This window comes from Oncorhynchus clarkii, chromosome 16 (assembly GCF_045791955.1).
Source record: "Oncorhynchus clarkii lewisi isolate Uvic-CL-2024 chromosome 16, UVic_Ocla_1.0, whole genome shotgun sequence".
Classification (NCBI taxonomy): domain Eukaryota; kingdom Metazoa; phylum Chordata; class Actinopteri; order Salmoniformes; family Salmonidae; genus Oncorhynchus; species Oncorhynchus clarkii.
In genome coordinates, this window is record NC_092162.1 from 28,952,318 (window position 1) to 28,969,668 (window position 17,351).

General features: G+C 41.5%; 1 protein-coding gene across 1 annotated transcript in view; it reads right to left on the reverse strand.

Annotated features, from left to right (window-relative positions):
• LOC139368300 (cadherin-23-like) overlaps positions 1-17,351 on the reverse strand; it is a 237,626-nt gene that overhangs the window by 163,199 nt on the left and 57,076 nt on the right. Inside the window, exons 14-18 of the mRNA XM_071107046.1 lie at positions 12,815-12,950; positions 12,066-12,454; positions 11,672-11,773; positions 11,116-11,265; positions 10,874-11,002 (exon numbers count right to left, since the gene is read on the reverse strand). Coding sequence (XP_070963147.1) covers positions 10,874-11,002; positions 11,116-11,265; positions 11,672-11,773; positions 12,066-12,454; positions 12,815-12,950 — 906 coding nt within the window. The remainder of the gene's footprint in view (positions 1-10,873; positions 11,003-11,115; positions 11,266-11,671; positions 11,774-12,065; positions 12,455-12,814; positions 12,951-17,351) is intronic.

Here is a 17,351-nt window from a genome sequence, read left to right on the forward strand (position 1 = left end):
GTGTGGTTTGCTCTCATGAGTTGGTAAATAGAGGAAATTTCCACGACACAAACCAGAGACTTTCTATCCAATACTCCCCAGACGGATCAAGTGTTTTCAATGGAAAGACAGCAAAGACATACAAAAATAAATATGTACACTACAATTATTTCGAATAAGCGGCCATCCATGTGCAAAGAATTCACATTTCCATGAGCATAGTTCTCCGCTGTACACTACTGTTCAAAAGTTTGGGGTCATGACTATTGTAGGTGGAAATGGCAAATTTCTTAATGGAATGTCTACATAGGCGTAGAGGCCTATAATCAGCAACCATCACTCCTGTGTTCCAATGGCACGTTGTGTTTGCTAATCCAAGTTTATCATTTTAAAAGGTGAATTGATCATTAGAAAACCCTTTTGCATTATGCTATCACAACTGAAAGCTGTTGTTCTGATTGCATCCCGTAAAATGATTACTTACAAGCCCTTAACCAACAATGCAGTTTTAAGGAAAATAAGAAAATATTTACTAAATAAACTAAAGTAAAAAATAAAAGAGAAACTATAATGAGGCTCTCTATACAGGGGGTACCGGTACTGAGTCGATGTGAGGGGGGTACAGGTTAGTCAAGGTAATTGAGGTAATATGTACATGTAGGTAGGGGTAAAGTGACTATGTATAGATAATAAACAGCGAGGAGCAGAAGCAGCGCAAATAGTCAGGGTAGCCATTTGATTAGCTGTTCAGCAATCTTATGGCCTGGGGATAGAAGCTGTTAAGAAGCCTTTTGGACCTAGACTTGTCACTCCGGTACTGCTTGCAGTGTGGTAGCAGAGAGAAAAATCTATGACTAGGGTGGCTGGAGTCTTTGGAAATTTGAAGGTCTTCCTCTGACACCGCCTGGTATAGAGGTCCTGGATGGCAGGAAGCTTGGTCCCAGTGATGTACTGGGCTGTACGCACTACCCTCTGTAGCGCCTTGTGGGCGGAGGCCCGAGCAGTTGCCATACAAGGCGGTGATGCAACATGGACAGGATACTCTCGATGCTGCAGCTGTAGTACTTTTTGAGGATCTGGGGACCCATGTCAAATCCTTTCACTCCTGAGGGGGAATAAGCGTTGTCGTGCCCTCTTCACGACTGCCTTGGTATGTTTGGACCATGATAGTTTGTTGGTGATGTGGACACTGAGGAACTTAAAGCTTTCAACCTGCTCCCCTACATCCCCATCAATGAGAATGGGGGCATGCTCAGCCCTCCTTGATCACATTAATGGAGAGGTACAGGAGGGAACTAAGCTCCCTAATATGAGCTATGCTGCTAAAATTTGAATAGCTATTTTCTTTTTTTGTGTAAATTGAACCAATTTTTGTATTTTATTTAATTTATATAACAACATTCCAACCTTGTTTAGTATTATCTAGTCCAAATATGGCATGATTCCACTATTTGTATTTGTTTGCTCCACTTTCAATGGGGAACCTTTATTTTGAAGGAGAACTGCAAATTCCATTATTGTGGCTATCTTCACATAGGTGTGAATGCCAAAGTCAGTTGCTTCCCGCAGCTGTAGCCTATCACATGCCGCCGGCAATAGATTTCACCCATCTCTATTTTATTTGGAGAAAAACAGCAGACTACACAAAACATTGATTGTAATATTGGTAGTAACAATCTGGATGCGTACCCGGCTCCACGAGAGGGCTAAATGGGGCCCCACAGTTCAAACTTGTGCCCCCTCCGTTTCCATGACATCAAAACAATTAAATAACACATACTGTATGGAATCAGGTAGTAACAAACCCTAATATATGTTATATTTGAGATTCTTCAAATAGCCACCCTTTGCCTTGATGACAGCTTTGCACACTCTTGTGGCATTCTCTCAACCAGCTACAATGTAGAAAATAGTAAAAATATAGAAAAAACTGAGTGGGTGTTATAAAACTTTTGTATGTGTATACAGTGCCTTGCGAAAGTATTCGGCCCCCTTGAACTTTGCGACCTTTTGCCACATTTCAGGCTTCAAACATAAAGATATAAAACTGTATTTTTTTTGTGAAGAATCAACAACAAGTGGGACACAATCATGAAGAGGAACGACATTTATTGGATATTTCAAACTTTTTTAACAAATCAAAAACTGAAAAATTGGGCGTGCAAAATTATTCAGCCCCCTTAAGTTAATACTTTGTAGCGCCACCTTTTGCTGCGATTACAGCTGTAAGTCGCTTGGGGTATGTCTCTATCAGTTTTGCACATCGAGAGACTGAAATGTTTTCCCATTCCTCCTTGCAAAACAGCTCGAGCTCAGTGAGGTTGGAAGGAGAGCATTTGTGAACAGCAGTTTTCAGTTCTTTCCACAGATTCTCGATTGGATTCAGGTCTGGACTTTGACTTGGCCATTCTAACACCTGGATATGTTTATTTTTGAACCATTCCATTGTAGATTTTGCTTTATGTTTTGGATCATTGTCTTGTTGGAAGACAAATCTCCATCCCAGTCTCAGGTCTTTTGCAGACTCCATCAGGTTTTCTTCCAGAATGGTACTGTATTTGGCTCCATCCATCTTCCCATCAATTTTAACCATCTTCCCTGTCCCTGCTGCAGAAAAGCAGGCCCAAACCATGATGCTGCCACCACCATGTTTGACAGTGGGGATGGTGTGTTCAGCTGTGTTGCTTTTACGCCAAACATAACGTTTTGCATTGTTGCCAGAAAGTTCAATTTTGGTTTCATCTGACCAGAGCACCTTCTTCCACATGTTTGGTGTGTCTCCCAGGTGGCTTGTGGCAAACTTTAAACAACACTTTTTATGGATATCTTTAAGAAATGGCTTTCTTCTTGCCACTCTTCCATAAAGGCCAGATTTGTGCAATATACGACTGATTGTTGTCCTATGGACAGAGTCTCCCACCTCAGCTGTAGATCTCTGCAGTTCATCCATAGTGATCATGGGCCTCTTGGCTGCATCTCTGATCAGTCTTCTCCTTGTATGAGCTGAAAGTTTAGAGGGACGGCCAGGTCTTGGTAGATTTGCAGTGGTCTGATACTCCTTCCATTTCAATATTATCGCTTGCACAGTGCTCCTTGGGATGTTTAAAGCTTGGGAAATCTTTTTGTATCCAAATCCGGCTTTAAACTTCTTCGCAACAGTATCTCGGACCTGCCTGGTGTGTTCCTTGTTCTTCTGCGCTTTTGACGGACCTCTGAGACTATCACAGTGCAGGTGCATTTATACGGAGACTTGATTACACACAGGTGGATTGTATTTATCATCATTAGTCATTTAGGTCAACTTTGGATTATTCAGAGATCCTCACTGAACCTTTGGAGAGAGTTTGCTGCACTGAAAGTAAAGGGGCTGAATAATTTTGCACGCCCAATTTTTCAGTTTTTGATTTGTTAAAAAAGTTTGAAATATCCAATAAATGTCGTTCCACTTCATGATTGTGTCCCACTTGTTGTTGATTCTTCACATAAAAATACAGTTTTATATCTTTATGTTTGAAGCCTGAAATGTGGCAAAAGGTCGCAAAGTTCAAGGCGGGCGAATACTTTCGTAAGGCACTGTATATAATAAATACAAAATAAATCCAAAATATACAGTGAGTATTCAGACCCCTTGAATTTTTCCACATTTTGTTACGTTACAGCCTTAATCTAAAATGTATTAAATCATTTTCAATCCTCAGAAGTCTTCACACAATACCCCATAATCACGAAGTGAAAACAGGTTTTTAGAATATTTTTCAAATGTATTACAAATAAAAAAACATAAATCTTTTACATAAGTATTCAGACCCTTTGTTATGAGACTCAAATTTGGGCTCATGTGCATCCTGTTTCCATTGATCATCATTGAGATGTTTCTACAACTTGATTAGAGTCCACCTGTGGTAAATCCAATTGATTGGACATGATTTGGGTAGGCACACACCTGTCAAGATAAGGTCCAACAATTGACAGTGCATGTCAGAGAAAGAACCAAGCCATGAAGTCGAAGGAATTTTCCGTTGAGCTCGGAGACAGAATTGTGTCGAGGCACAGATCTGGCGAAGGGATACCAAAAATGTTTTGCAGCATTTGAAGGTCCCAAAGAACACAGCAGCCTCCATCATTCTTAAATGCAAGAAGTTTGGCACCACCAAGACTATTCCTACGTGCTGGCTGCACGGCCAAACTGAGCAATTGGGGGAGAAGGGCCTTGGTCAGGGAGGTGACCAAGAACCCGATGGTCACTCTGACAGAGCTCTAGAGTTTCTCTGTGGAGATGGGAGAACCTTCCAGAAGGACAACCATCTCTGCAGCACTCCACAAATCAGGCCTTTATGGTAGAGTTGCCAGATGGAAGCCACTCCTCAGTAAAACAGCCTGCTTGGAGTTTGCCAAAAGGCAGCTAAAGACTCTCAGACCATGAGAAACAAGATTCTCTGGTCTGATGAAACCAAGATTGCCAAGCGTCACATCTGGAGTAAACATGGCACCATTCGTACGGTGAAGCACGGTGGTGGTAGCATCATGCTGTGGGGGTGTTTTTAAGTGTAAGGGACTGGGAGATTAGTCAGGATCAAGCCAAAGATGAACGGAGCGAAGTACAGAGAGATCCTTGATGAAACCTGTTCCAGAGTTCTCGGGAACTCAGACTGGGGCGAAGGTTCACCTTCCAAAAGGACAATGACCCTAAGCACACTGCCAAGACAACGCAACAGTGGCATCGGGACAAGTCTCTGAATGTCATTGAGTGGCCCAGCCAGAGCCTGGACTTGAACCTGATTGAACATCTCTGGAGAGACCTGAAAATAGCTGTGAAGCAAGGCTCGCCACCAAACCAAACAGAGCTTGAGAGGATATGCAGAGAAGAATGGGAGAAACTCCCCAAATATAGGGAGTGCCAAGTTTGTAGCGTCATACCCAAGAAGACTTGAGAATGTAATTGCTGCCAAAGGTGCTTCAAGAAAGTACTGAGTAAAGGGCCTGAAAAGTAATACGAATGTGATATTTCATTTATATCTTATATAAATTAGCAAACATTTCTAACAACCTGTTTTTGCTTTGTCATTATAAGGTATTCTGTGTAGATTGATGAGGGGAAAAAACATGTTTTCAATTTTAGAATAAGGCTGTCACCTAACAAAATGTGAAAAACGTCAAGGGGTCTGATTGGTGTCTCGCAAAATAATTAATCCTCCTTGGAGTTTTTCCTTTTTTGTTGAATTACAACCTGTAATTTAAATTGATTTTTATTTGGATATAATTTAATGGACATACACAAAATAGTAAAAATTGGTGAAGTGAAATTTAAAAAAATACCTGTTTCAAAAAATCCCCCCCCTAAAAAAACAGAAAAGTGGTGGGTGCATATGCATATGTAAAATAAAGTCCACCTGTGTGCAATCTAAGTGTCACATGATCTGTCACATGATCTCAGTATATATACACCTGTTCTGAAAGGCAGCAGAGTCAGCAACACCACTAAGCAAGGGGCACTACCAAGCAAGGGGAACCACCAAGCAAGCGGCACCATGAAGACCAAGGAGTGCTCCAAACAGGTCAGGGACAAAGTTGTGGAGAAGTACAGATCAGGGTTGGGTTATAAAAAAATATCAGAAACTTTGAACATCCTACTGAGCACCATTAAATCCATGATTAAAAAATGGAAAGAATATGGCACCACAACAGACCTGCCAAGAGAGGGCCGCCCACCAAATCTCACGGACCAGGCAAGGAGAGCATTAATCAGAGAGGCAACAAAGAGACCAAAGATAACCTCGAAGGAGCTGCAAAGCGCCACAGTGGGGATTGGAGTATCTGTCCACAGAACCATTCTAAGCCGTACTACACTCCACAGAGCTGGGCTTTACTGAAGAGTGGCCAGAAAAAAACCATTGCTTAAAGAAAAAAATAAGCAAACACGTTTGGTGTTCGACAAAAGGCATGTGGGAGACTCCCCAAACATATGGAAGAAGGTACTCTGGTCAGATGAGACTAAAATTGAGCTTTTTGGCCATCAAGGAAAATGCTATGTCTGGCGCAAACCCAACGTCTCACATCTCCCTAGAACACCATCCCCACAGTGAAGTATGGTGGTGGCAGCATCATCCTGTGGGAATATTTTTCATTTGCAGGGACTGGGAAACTGGTCAGAATTGAAGAAATGATGGATGGCGTTAAATACAGGGAAATTCTTGAGGGATACCTGTTTCAGTCTTCCAGAGATCTGAGACTGGGACGGAGGTTCACCTTCCAGCAGGACAATGACCCTAAGCATACTGCTAAAGCAACACTCGCATGTTTTAAGGGGAAACATTTAAATGTCTTTGAATGGCCTAGTCAAAGCCCATTCCTCAATCGAATTGAGAATCTCTGGTATGACTTAAAGAGTGCTGTACACCAGCTGAACCCATCCAACTTGAAGGAGTTGGAGCAGTTTTGTCTTGAAGGATGGGCAAAAATCCCAGTGACTAGATGTGCCAAGCTTAAAGAGACATACCCCAAGAGACTTGCAGCTGTAATTGCTGCAAAGGGTGGGTCTACAAAGTATTGACTTTTTGCACGCTCAAGGTTTCTGTTTTTTTGTCTTAGTTCTTGTTTGTTTCACAAGAAAACGATTTTGCATCTTCAAAGTGGTAGGCATGTTGTGTAAATCAAATGATTCAAACCCCCAAAAATATTTATTTTAATTCCAGGTTGTAAGGCAACAAAATAGGAAAAATGCCAAGGGGGTGAATACTTTCGCAATCCACTTTACTTTCCAAAGGCACTGTATGCTTGTTCTACTCAATTGTTTGTACAATTAATTAATTTTAAACAAATAAACACTGTTTAGCCTCTGAATATGGTTAAAATTGTATTTTTTGTATCCGTAGCTCTATTGGTGAATTTGAGGTGGTTACATTTCATTACCCATGTTCCTCAGCTTTTGACTGAAAGAGTGGCACAGTGTTGGGTTTGTTATTGTTTTGAAGTCTAGATTGCCCCTTCAAGAACCAATGGGTATACGTCAAGATTCCCAGATTGCATGTGTGTCTTACATCAAAAATAAGTTTACATTACCAAGTACATTAGCCATAAAAAGTAGCTTGGATGAAAAGTAGCTTGGATGAAAGGTCCCATATCAAACGGCCTGCTCCTCAGTCATAGTTGCTAATATTTGCATATTTTCATTAGTATTGGATAGAACATACTCTGAAGTTTCTAAAACTGTTTGAATTATGTATGTGAGTATAACAGAACTCATATAGCAGGCAAAAACCTGAGAAATTCCACTTCCTGTCTCATTGAAATTACAGTGAGATATGGATAAGTTTTGATTTCCTACGCCTTCCACTAGATGTCAGCAGTCAATAAAACTTTGTCTGATGACTAATGTGAAGGGAGGTCGATTGACACAGGAAATAGTCACCACAGCCATGAGTGGACCATGTTTTCACCAGGCGCGTTCACAGATGAAGGACCTGCGTTCCATCGCTCATCTGAAGTCATTCTAATTCTCCGGTTGGAACGTTATTCAAGATATGTGTAAACAACATTCTAAAGATTGATTCAGTATATTGTTTTACATGTTTCTACTGACTGTTATGGAACTTTTGGACATTTCAAACAAATCAAGCATTTATTGTGGACCTGGGATTTATAGGACTGCATTCTGATGAAGTTCATCAAAGGTAAGGAAACATTTATGTATTTTCTGGTTTATGTTGACTCCAACATGGAGGCTAATTTGGCTACTGTTCTGAGTGCCGTCTCAGATTATTGCATGGGTTGCTTTTTCTGTGAACTTAAAAAAAAATCTGACACAGCGGTTGCATTGAGGAGAGGTATATGCATAATTCCATGTGTATAACTTGTATTATCATCTACATTTATGATGGGTATTTCTGTTGAAACGATGTGGCTATGCAAAATCACTTGATGTTTTTGGAACTAGTGAATCTAAATAGCCAATGTAAACTCAGATTTAAATGTAAATATGAACTTTATCAAACAAAACATGCATGTATTGTGTAACATGAAGTCCTATGAGTGTCATCTGATGAAGATAATTCAAGGTTAGTGATTCATTTTATCTTTATTTATGCTTTTTGTGATAGCTATATTTTGCTGGAAAATGGCTGTGCTTATTGTGGTTTGGTGGAGACCTAACATAATCTTTTGTAGTGCTTTCGCTGAAAAGCCTATTGGAAATCGTACACTTTGGTGGGATTAACAACGAGAATAGCTTTAAAATGATATAAGACATGTATGTTTTAGGAATTGTAATTATGAGATTTCTTTGGTTTGAATTTGGCGCCCTCTATTTTCACTGGTAGTTGTCATATCGATCCCGATATCAGGATTGCAGCCATAACAGGTTAATGGGATAAATCTACTCTAAGAGCATAAAGCGGTTTGAGAGAAGTTTGGAATCCTAATCAACCAATCCAATGTGAGTACATCTGTTGTTGAAGTACAGTAGATCAATAAACATACTGTCCTCTAGAAGGTATCTAAGCTGCGTATGCTGAAAAACAATGTTATTGCGTAGGTCAAATTAGCTTTGAATTTCCTATATTTTTCAGCTTAAAACAATGTTTGTATTAATAAACATATGGATATACAGTACACTGCAATGGGATTACTGTATGTTATGTGTACACAACGTATGGATGCACACCCACCGGCAAAACATTCATTTCAAAATGAAAACATGCTCATGTGCTGACATGCTTATAATAATATTTGATATTCATCCTATGTAGCTTGAGCACATATAATTGTGATATGAGAAGCCAGAATGTGGCATTTTAACAGCAAGGGGTAGCGTTCATTAGGCACGAAATGGAAGAAAATAGACTCAAACAGGAAGGGACAATCTCAAGTTGTCTAATAAGAAGCTATCATTACATTTTCCACTACATAATGTTTTGCTACCTTGTGCCTTCATAGCTAGGTTTCCATCTAATTGGCGACAGATTGTCATGCAAATTTTGTAGAATCTGCATAAAGACATGAAAACTTAAGTGAAACTACATTTTTTGGAAACACCACTGGTGGATAAATGCGTAGTGCACACAAAATGTACTTTTTCCGCTTAAGTTATCATGCACTGAATACATGTATTTCAATGTGTTTCCATTGTATTTTCAACTCTACCGAAAGTTTTGTCATAAAAACTGTTGCGCTGAATAGCAAATATGCCTTCTCTGGTCTTGACACGTGTGCTCTAGTCAACAGCTAGCAGTTACAGTACAGGTACAGTGGATGCTCCTTTAAAAGTTGCATCATACTGCAGCACACCTTGAGGCTGATGCAGCATTCTGTGTCACATTATCTAATTGTCAGCCCTTTTTTCTGTTAATGGGAGTTAGTGCTAGTTTGACCACCAGAGGGCATCTTTGAGAAGCCTATTTGATAGTCTTCCATATTGGCATTACCAGAGAATTTCAAACATTTTTTAAAATAACATAGTATATGGGATTGATTTTAAGAAATTTGGCTTAATTCATTTGATAAATATTCTGGTGTTTCTATTCCATGAAAAGCGAAATACTCAGGGTTTCCATTAGGATGGAACGGAAAGTATGGCTCTGTACAACGTGACGGTCATAGGCTACAGCATAAAAGGATTGTAAATTGTTTAACTTCATTAGACAACTTTGTTCCAATATTTCTGTAAATCAGTTATATTTATTCCCATAGTAATTCGTTACCGATCCATAACTAAATCAACATCTGCATTTTTAAATATGATTTGTCATTACGAAAGCATAAAGATGCTGATGACAAAATACAGTACTATAAGCCACCTGCGTTTGTTTTTAGGCTATTGTGCAGTCCAACAAGTAAACATAGCCTACAATACATACTGTAGTAAACATGCGAAAGTGCCTAATTCCTTACATGAGGCCATGTCTGTACTACAGAATTCGGGCACGTGGGAGACTGGGGTTCAATTCCCAGATGGAGAGGAAGGAGTAGGCTGTCCTTCTAAATAAGATGTGTTCTTAACTGATTCCATATGTGTTATTTCATAGTTGTGATGTCTTCACTATTATTCTACAATATATAAAATAGTAAAAACAAAGAGAAACCCTGGAATGAGTAGGTGTGTCCGAACTTTTGACTGGTACTTGCTTAATTAATTTGATTAATATTATGGTGTTTCTCTTCCAAGAAAAACTCTCTGGGTTTCTGTTACGATGGAACGGAAAATATGGCGCTGTACAATGTGACGGTCGGCAGTACAGTACTGGGCTATTTAGCGAAAGAATCCCTGTGTCATGTGGGCAGGGCACATTGGAGACCGGGTTTCAAAACCCTGATGGGGAGGAAGGAGTGGGCTGTCCTTGTAAATAAGAATTTGTTCTTAACCAATTTGCCTAGTTAAATTCAATCTGGAGTGCCTGTGCTGGTTGTGCGGGTAGGCTAGTCTACATGAGATTATTATGGATAAGAGCAAGAATATTTGTATTTGTCAAATGGTAATCAAGCATCGATCATCATGTCACCAGAATAAGACCCTCAATATTTATCGGAAAAGATGATCAAGATCACCATGCACTTTCACCACCCTGTGAAGGTCATCGTAATTGGTTTAATCTGTAGCCTAATAAACTGCATGGTTTCCAGAGTCGTAGTGGGAGGACCACACACCATATCATCACGTGACTCCAAGGTTCTTGTGATATGATGACTAACATATCAATATTTGCTCATAAAGGCATTTCCATCGGCATTTCTCGCATAATTAATTTTACCAACACAAAAAGATCACGTCAAATGAACAAATGATCTGTCGGCATTTACAAAATTGTACCGAAATGCCTGTTTCCATCAGAGCTGTCATGATTTTTTTTTAAATGGTATGACTTTGGAAACATGGTTATAGAATCTGACCCATGTGTCTAACCTTGAGCAGGTAGCGGTCAACAGACTCTCGGTCCAGAGGGGAGTTGACGTAGATCTCTCCATAGGTGTGATTCACTGTCCGGATCTCAAACACATCCTGCATGTTCCCTGCCACCAGCCTGAAGTACACCTTAGAGAGCGAGACAAAGAGGAGGGGATGGAGTGAGTTGAAAGACAGCAGGGAGAGCAGGTGAAGAGCTTCTCCCTCTCTCTCTCTCTTCTCTTCTCTCTCTCTCTCCTCACCAGTCCATTTTTCCCGGCATCTTTGTCGCGCCCAAGCACCACAGCCACTCTCTTCCCGATGGGTGTGTTCTCTGGAATCTCCACCAATGAATCAGATGTGATATCAAACTCTGGACTGTTGTCATTCTCATCCTGTATGGTGATTGACACCTGTCACATGTATAGACAAAGCCAATGAGGGATTGGCATTGACAAGAGGGCCAAGATGCTACAAAACTTTGAATTGAATTTGATTTACATGGTATGCTTTTGAAAAATAATAGAAAAATACTTTTGTGACATATACATACACTTCATTAAGCTTTGAATTAAAACTTTGAATTAAAACAGTAATCCTAAGCAACACCTACCTTCTGCAATTTCCCCATGAGATAGCAGTAACGAGGTGAAAATACAGATTGTCATTAACTGACCATTTCTACAACAAAACAGATAACAACATCGTGTCGCGGTTTATTATTGAAAACAGATGAGACCTGACAACCGGGAATTGAAAGCAACTACTGTCCAAATAAGAAGAAAAAGAAATTAAGAAAAAAAGAAGCGACTGCCATACCACAGTGGAGTCTTTTTTGGGTCCCCCATCGTCAGCCACTACAGTCAGGGTGTAGAGGTCCCCCTTCTCCCTGTCCAGCAGCCCTGTGACTGTGATACGGCCCTGGGGATGGACAGGGAGAAGGAGAGAGCAAGAGAGGGAGAAAGGAGTAAAACAAATTAACAAACAACCTGATTTATCCTAGTTTTAAATATATATGCTGAGCAGTGTATATTATCCAACAGGGTTGGGTTTAAATTCCATGTCAATTCAAGAAGAATATTTTCAAGGGAAAATCCTAATTGGATTTGCTTTTTACTTCCTGAATTGAAATGGAATTGACCTTAACCCAACTGTCCAATAAGAGTGAGACATGCTAATACGGTGTTACACCCCAGGCTGTCCACCGACTCACCGTGATACTGTCGATCTTGAAGAGGGCAAGGGCGGCTGGCGATGTGTCCGGGTCAAAGCGATACGACAGCTGGTTGAGGTTGTCCGCCGACTGTGCCTGCACCTGCACCACCTCCGTTCCTGTGGCAATGTTCTCCAGGAGTGACACCTCGTAGCCCGCAGAGAAGAACGCCACCGCCTCGTCCAGCTCATTAAGTAAGGTCACATAGACCATGCAGAAGCCACGGTGGAACGGTGGCGCCTGGTCGGTAGCCGACACGTTCATCAGGTAGCTGGTCTTGGTCTCGTAGTCTAGATAGTCTACAGTGGTCACCAGGCCCGTGCTCACATCCACATCAAACTTACGGTCGGAGCCGGAGTCCAGGGCGTAGGCCACCGCCCCGCCGTCACCTGGATGAAGGAATGGCAGGATAGAGGGGAGGAGTGGGAGAGACAGGGGAAATCATAGAGGGAAGGAGGTTGGGCAAAGGGAGGCAAAACAAGAGAGAGAAGACAAAAAAAGATACATGTAAAAACATTTTTTTAAGTATGTAGTCATGCATTGCTACACATACCGATCTATGTACTACAGTACCCATAATGCTCTATACAGAATATTCTGTTTTATTTTAGTAAATAAAGCTAACATATTGTTGTTCCGTTTCCTTATCAATATACAGTGTACATTATAATGCATATATTATCAATAAAACCAGCTTGTACAGAGGGTTATGGGTACTATAGTACATCGTGTTACACTACAACACTCACCAGTGTCGGGGTCTGTAGCTCGTACTACGATGACAGAGGTGCCAATGCCAGCGGTCTCCCTCAGACCCAGGCGGTTGTACTGCTGCTGGGTGAACACTGGTGCCTCGTCATTGGCATCCTCCACATACACTATCACCTGTAGTGGGAGACAGAGACACTGGGAGTCAGAGGGTAGCTTGACAACTGCTCACAAGATGCTCACAGGTGTCCTCCTTACTGCCCACTACAGCCCTTTCCCTTTTGCAAAAGACTCTACCCTAGCACTATACTGTATGTCCTGTCCCACACCCTCTTCTCTCCCAATACACTACCTTCTCCTCTGTTATTTTCTAAATCCTACCTCACATTCTCTCCTTTTTCATGCCCTATGTATGACCCTTACAGTCTCATCTTCTATGTTCTGCCATGTCCCCACTCCCCTCCCCTCTATCGCTATTCCCTATATTTATATCCTCCCTCTCCCCGCCTCACCCGTACAGAGCTCCTCATCTTGCCTTGGTCACTTTTATTGTTACACAAAATGAGTGCCTTTTGCATCCCGTTGATATTTTAAGACGAAATTGAGCACTAATATTGAATTTTAAAAGCCAGTTATATTAAATCAAGTGCCCTTAAAAAGACCTAAGGGCCGGGGGCTGGGTTTCTACTAAGCTAACATATGGAATTGTTTTAAGAGGGTCAACTCTTAGCCAAGAGAGACTGGCATGCATAGTATTAATATTAGGCCTCTGATTACAATGAAGAGCAAGATGTGCGGCTCTGTTCTGGGCCAGCTTCAGCTTAACTAGGTCTTCATATGCAGCACTTGACCATATATGATATATATAATCAAGATACCTTAAGATAAAACTAGAGCCAGCACGACTTGCTTTGTGGACAGTGGTGTCAAAAAAGAAGGGCATCTCTTTATTACAGACTGATCTCTCCCTGTCATTACAACCATTGAATCAAAATGTTTTGACCATGACAGTTTACAATCTAAGGTAACACCAAGTAATTTAGTCTCCTCAACTTGTTCAACAGCTGATTCAGCTGAGGTCGAGAACTTAGGGAATGATTTGTACCAAATACAATGTGTCTCATTTGGCCGACATCCCTTGTGTATTGATGACGCTGGCTGTAGAATATCTGATTTCCCCCAAGCTGATCATTGTCTCCAGCCGGCTCTGATCACAAAGTAATAAAACAGGCAGGGAGAGCGAACTCGTCTTTGGTGGTCGGCAAACCCTCAACGTTCTGACCCGCAGCCCTGCGTGGCATTGAATGTGCCACAATAGCATGCTGTAGTGGCAAAGTCAATATCCAAGTTTATAAACACAAGGTCGCTACAGTTATTGTTATTTGTGGTCTTAAACATTTTGAGTTAATTTTGAATTAATTCTATGAGGGGGGGGGTTACATTTATTTTACAGTGCAAGAGAAGGGTCATGTGAAAATATTTTCTACTTTGGGGAGAGGGGTGCATTTTGTTTTGAGATTTAACTGCCCCTCCCCCCCAGTACATTTTTATTAATAAATATTAATTATGGGGGTGGAAAACATTGTTGCACCTGATCCCAACACTTTATCACTAAATTATACTTACCAGAAGTTTGCAGGCATGCTCTAATAATACACTTACATGGATCACGAGCAAATACAGCTCTAGACAGTTAGTTCACAGTGATAAGGCGCTGAATTCCTGACATCGATTGCCACTTGCGGTGTAAATTTGAATCCCCCATGGGGTGCAAAAAACTGCATTAACCATCGTGAAAAGGAAAATTAGAGGCTCAATTAAATCCAAACCACATTGCAGTATTTACACAGTAGGTATTTTTCCGATAGGTAAAATTTGTCTTGGGTACTGTATAAAAACCTACAACTACTACCAGGGAGACCCCTCTCACAGATATGCTTTCACTTTCAGAATAAGAAGTGTGTGTTCACGGGATGAATATTGTAAATAAAGGATTTACCCCATGTGGGATTAGAATTCACAACCAGAACTATGAACCAAATGTCTTAGTGGACTGCGCCACCAATCAATCAGTTGGAAAAGATAACTAGTTGATATGATCACCATTATCATCCAATTCTAGTTACGATAGATGTAGCTATGGATATATACATATAAAACTTATTCCCTACATGTTTTCTTTCTTTGTAAAAGCACATAGATGTTTATAAAACGGTAAATAAACGTTGAATTTGGTCACGTGGAAATGTGCCTTCCTGCCTTTTGAATTTTGTGTAACAGTAGTCTAGTCAAGGAAGAATCGGGCAAAAATATTTTGGCACACTCCACTTAACAAGACCACTCTGGGAGCATGGAGAAGACTCTTTAGCAATTTTCCGGGCCTTTCTCAGACACCGCCTGGCATGTACATCCTGGATGGCTGGGAACTCGCCCCCAGTGATGCACTGGGTGGTGCAGTTGCCATTCCAGATTCTGATACAACCAGTCAGGATGCTCTCGATTGTGCAGTTGTAAAAGTTCCTGAAGATCTGTAGGGCCATGCCAAATCGTTTCAGCTTCTTGAGGGAGCAGAGGCACTGCTGTGCCTTCTTCATAACTGTGCTGGTGTGAGAGTGCATGTTAAGTCCTCAGTGATGTGGACACAGAAGAACTTGAAACTCATCACCCTCTCTACTGTGTCCCTGTCGATGTGGATGGGGGTGTGCACCCCCATGTTTCCTGTAGTCCACGATCTGCTCCTTGGTCTTGCTGACGTTGAGTTAGAGGTTGTTGTCCTGGCACCACACTGCCAGGTCTCTGACCTCCTCTCTGTTGGCAAGGAATGTCAAACTCATTCCATGGAGGGCCAAGTTTCTGCTGTTTTTTTCCTTTCAATTAAGACCTAGAAAACGAGGGGGAGTTCCTTACTAATCAGTGACCTTTTTATCAATCAAGCCAAGAGAGGAGTGAAACCTGCAGACACTCGGCCCTCCACGGAATGAGTTTGACACATTGGCTACAGGCTGTCTTATTCCCGTTAGTGATCAGGCCTAACACCGTTATGTCATCAGCAAACTTTATGATGGAGTTAGAGTCGTGAGTGGCCACACAGCTGTGGGGTAAACAGGGAGTACAAGAGGGGGCTAAGCACATACCCCTGGGGGTCCCCCATACAGTGGCTTGCAAAAGTATTCACCCCACTTGGCATTTTTCCTATTTTGTTGCCTTACAATCTGTAATGAAAATATATTTTGGGTGGGTTTGTAGCATTTGATTTACACAATATGCCTACCACTTTGAAGATGCAAAATATTTTTTATTGTGAAACAATCAAGAAATAAGACAAAAAAAACAGAAAACTTTAGCGGGCATAACTATTCCCCCCCCCCCCCCCCCCAAAGTTTGTAGACCACCTATTGCAGCAATTACAGCTACAAGTCTCTTGGGGTATGTCTCTATAAGCTTGGCACATCTAGCCCCTGGGACATTTTTCCCATTCTTCAAGGCACAACTGCTCCAGCTTCTTCAAGTTGGATGGGTTCCGCTGGTGTACAGCAATCTTTAAGTCCTACCACAGATTCTCAATTGGATTGAGGTCTGGGCTTTGACTAGGCCATTCCAAAACATTTTAATGTTTCCCCTTAAACCACATGAGAGTTGCTTTAGCAGTATGCTTAGGGTCATTGTCCTGTTGGAAGGTGAACCTCAGTCCCAGTCTCAAATCTCTGGAAGACTGAAACAGGTACCCCTCAAAAATCCTTTATTTAGTGCCATCCATGTTTCCTTCAGTTCTGACCCGTTTCTCAGTCCCTGCCGATGAAAAACATCCCCACAGCACGATGCTGCCCGCACCATGCTTCATTGTGGGGATGGTGTCTTGGGGTGATGAGAGGTGTTGGGGTTGCGCCAGACATAGCGTCTTTCTTGATGGCCATGAAGCTCAATTTTAGTCTTGTCTGACCAGTGTACCTTCTTCCATATGTTTGGGGAGTCTCCCTCTTTTGGCAAACACCAAACATGTTTGCTTATTTTTTTCTTTAAGCAATGGCATTTCTCTGGTCACTCTTCCGTGAAGCCCAGCTCTGTGGAGTGTACGGCTTAAAGTGCTCCTATGGACAGATACTCCAATCTCCGCTTATCTTTGGTCTCTTTGTTGCCTCTCCGATTAATGCCCTCCTTGCCTGGTCTGTGAGTTTTGGTGGGTGGCCTTCTCTTAGCAGGTTTGTTGAGGTGCCATATTCTTTCCATTGTTTTAATCAATTATTTAAATGGTGCTCCGTGGGATGTTCAAAGTTTCAGATATTTTTTTATAACCCATCCCAGATCTGTACATTTCCACAACTTTTTCCCTGACCTGTTTGGAGAGCTCCTTGGTCTTCATGGTGCCCCTTGCTTGGTGGTGCCCCTTGCTTAGTGGTGTTGCTGACTCTGCGGCCTTTCAGAACAGGTACTGAGATCATGTGACAGATCATGTGACACTTAGATTGCACACAGGTGGACTTTATTTAACTAATTATGTGAGTTCTGAAGGTAATTGGTTGCACCAGATCTTATTTTGGGGCTTCATGGCAAAGGGGTGAATACATATGAATGCACCAC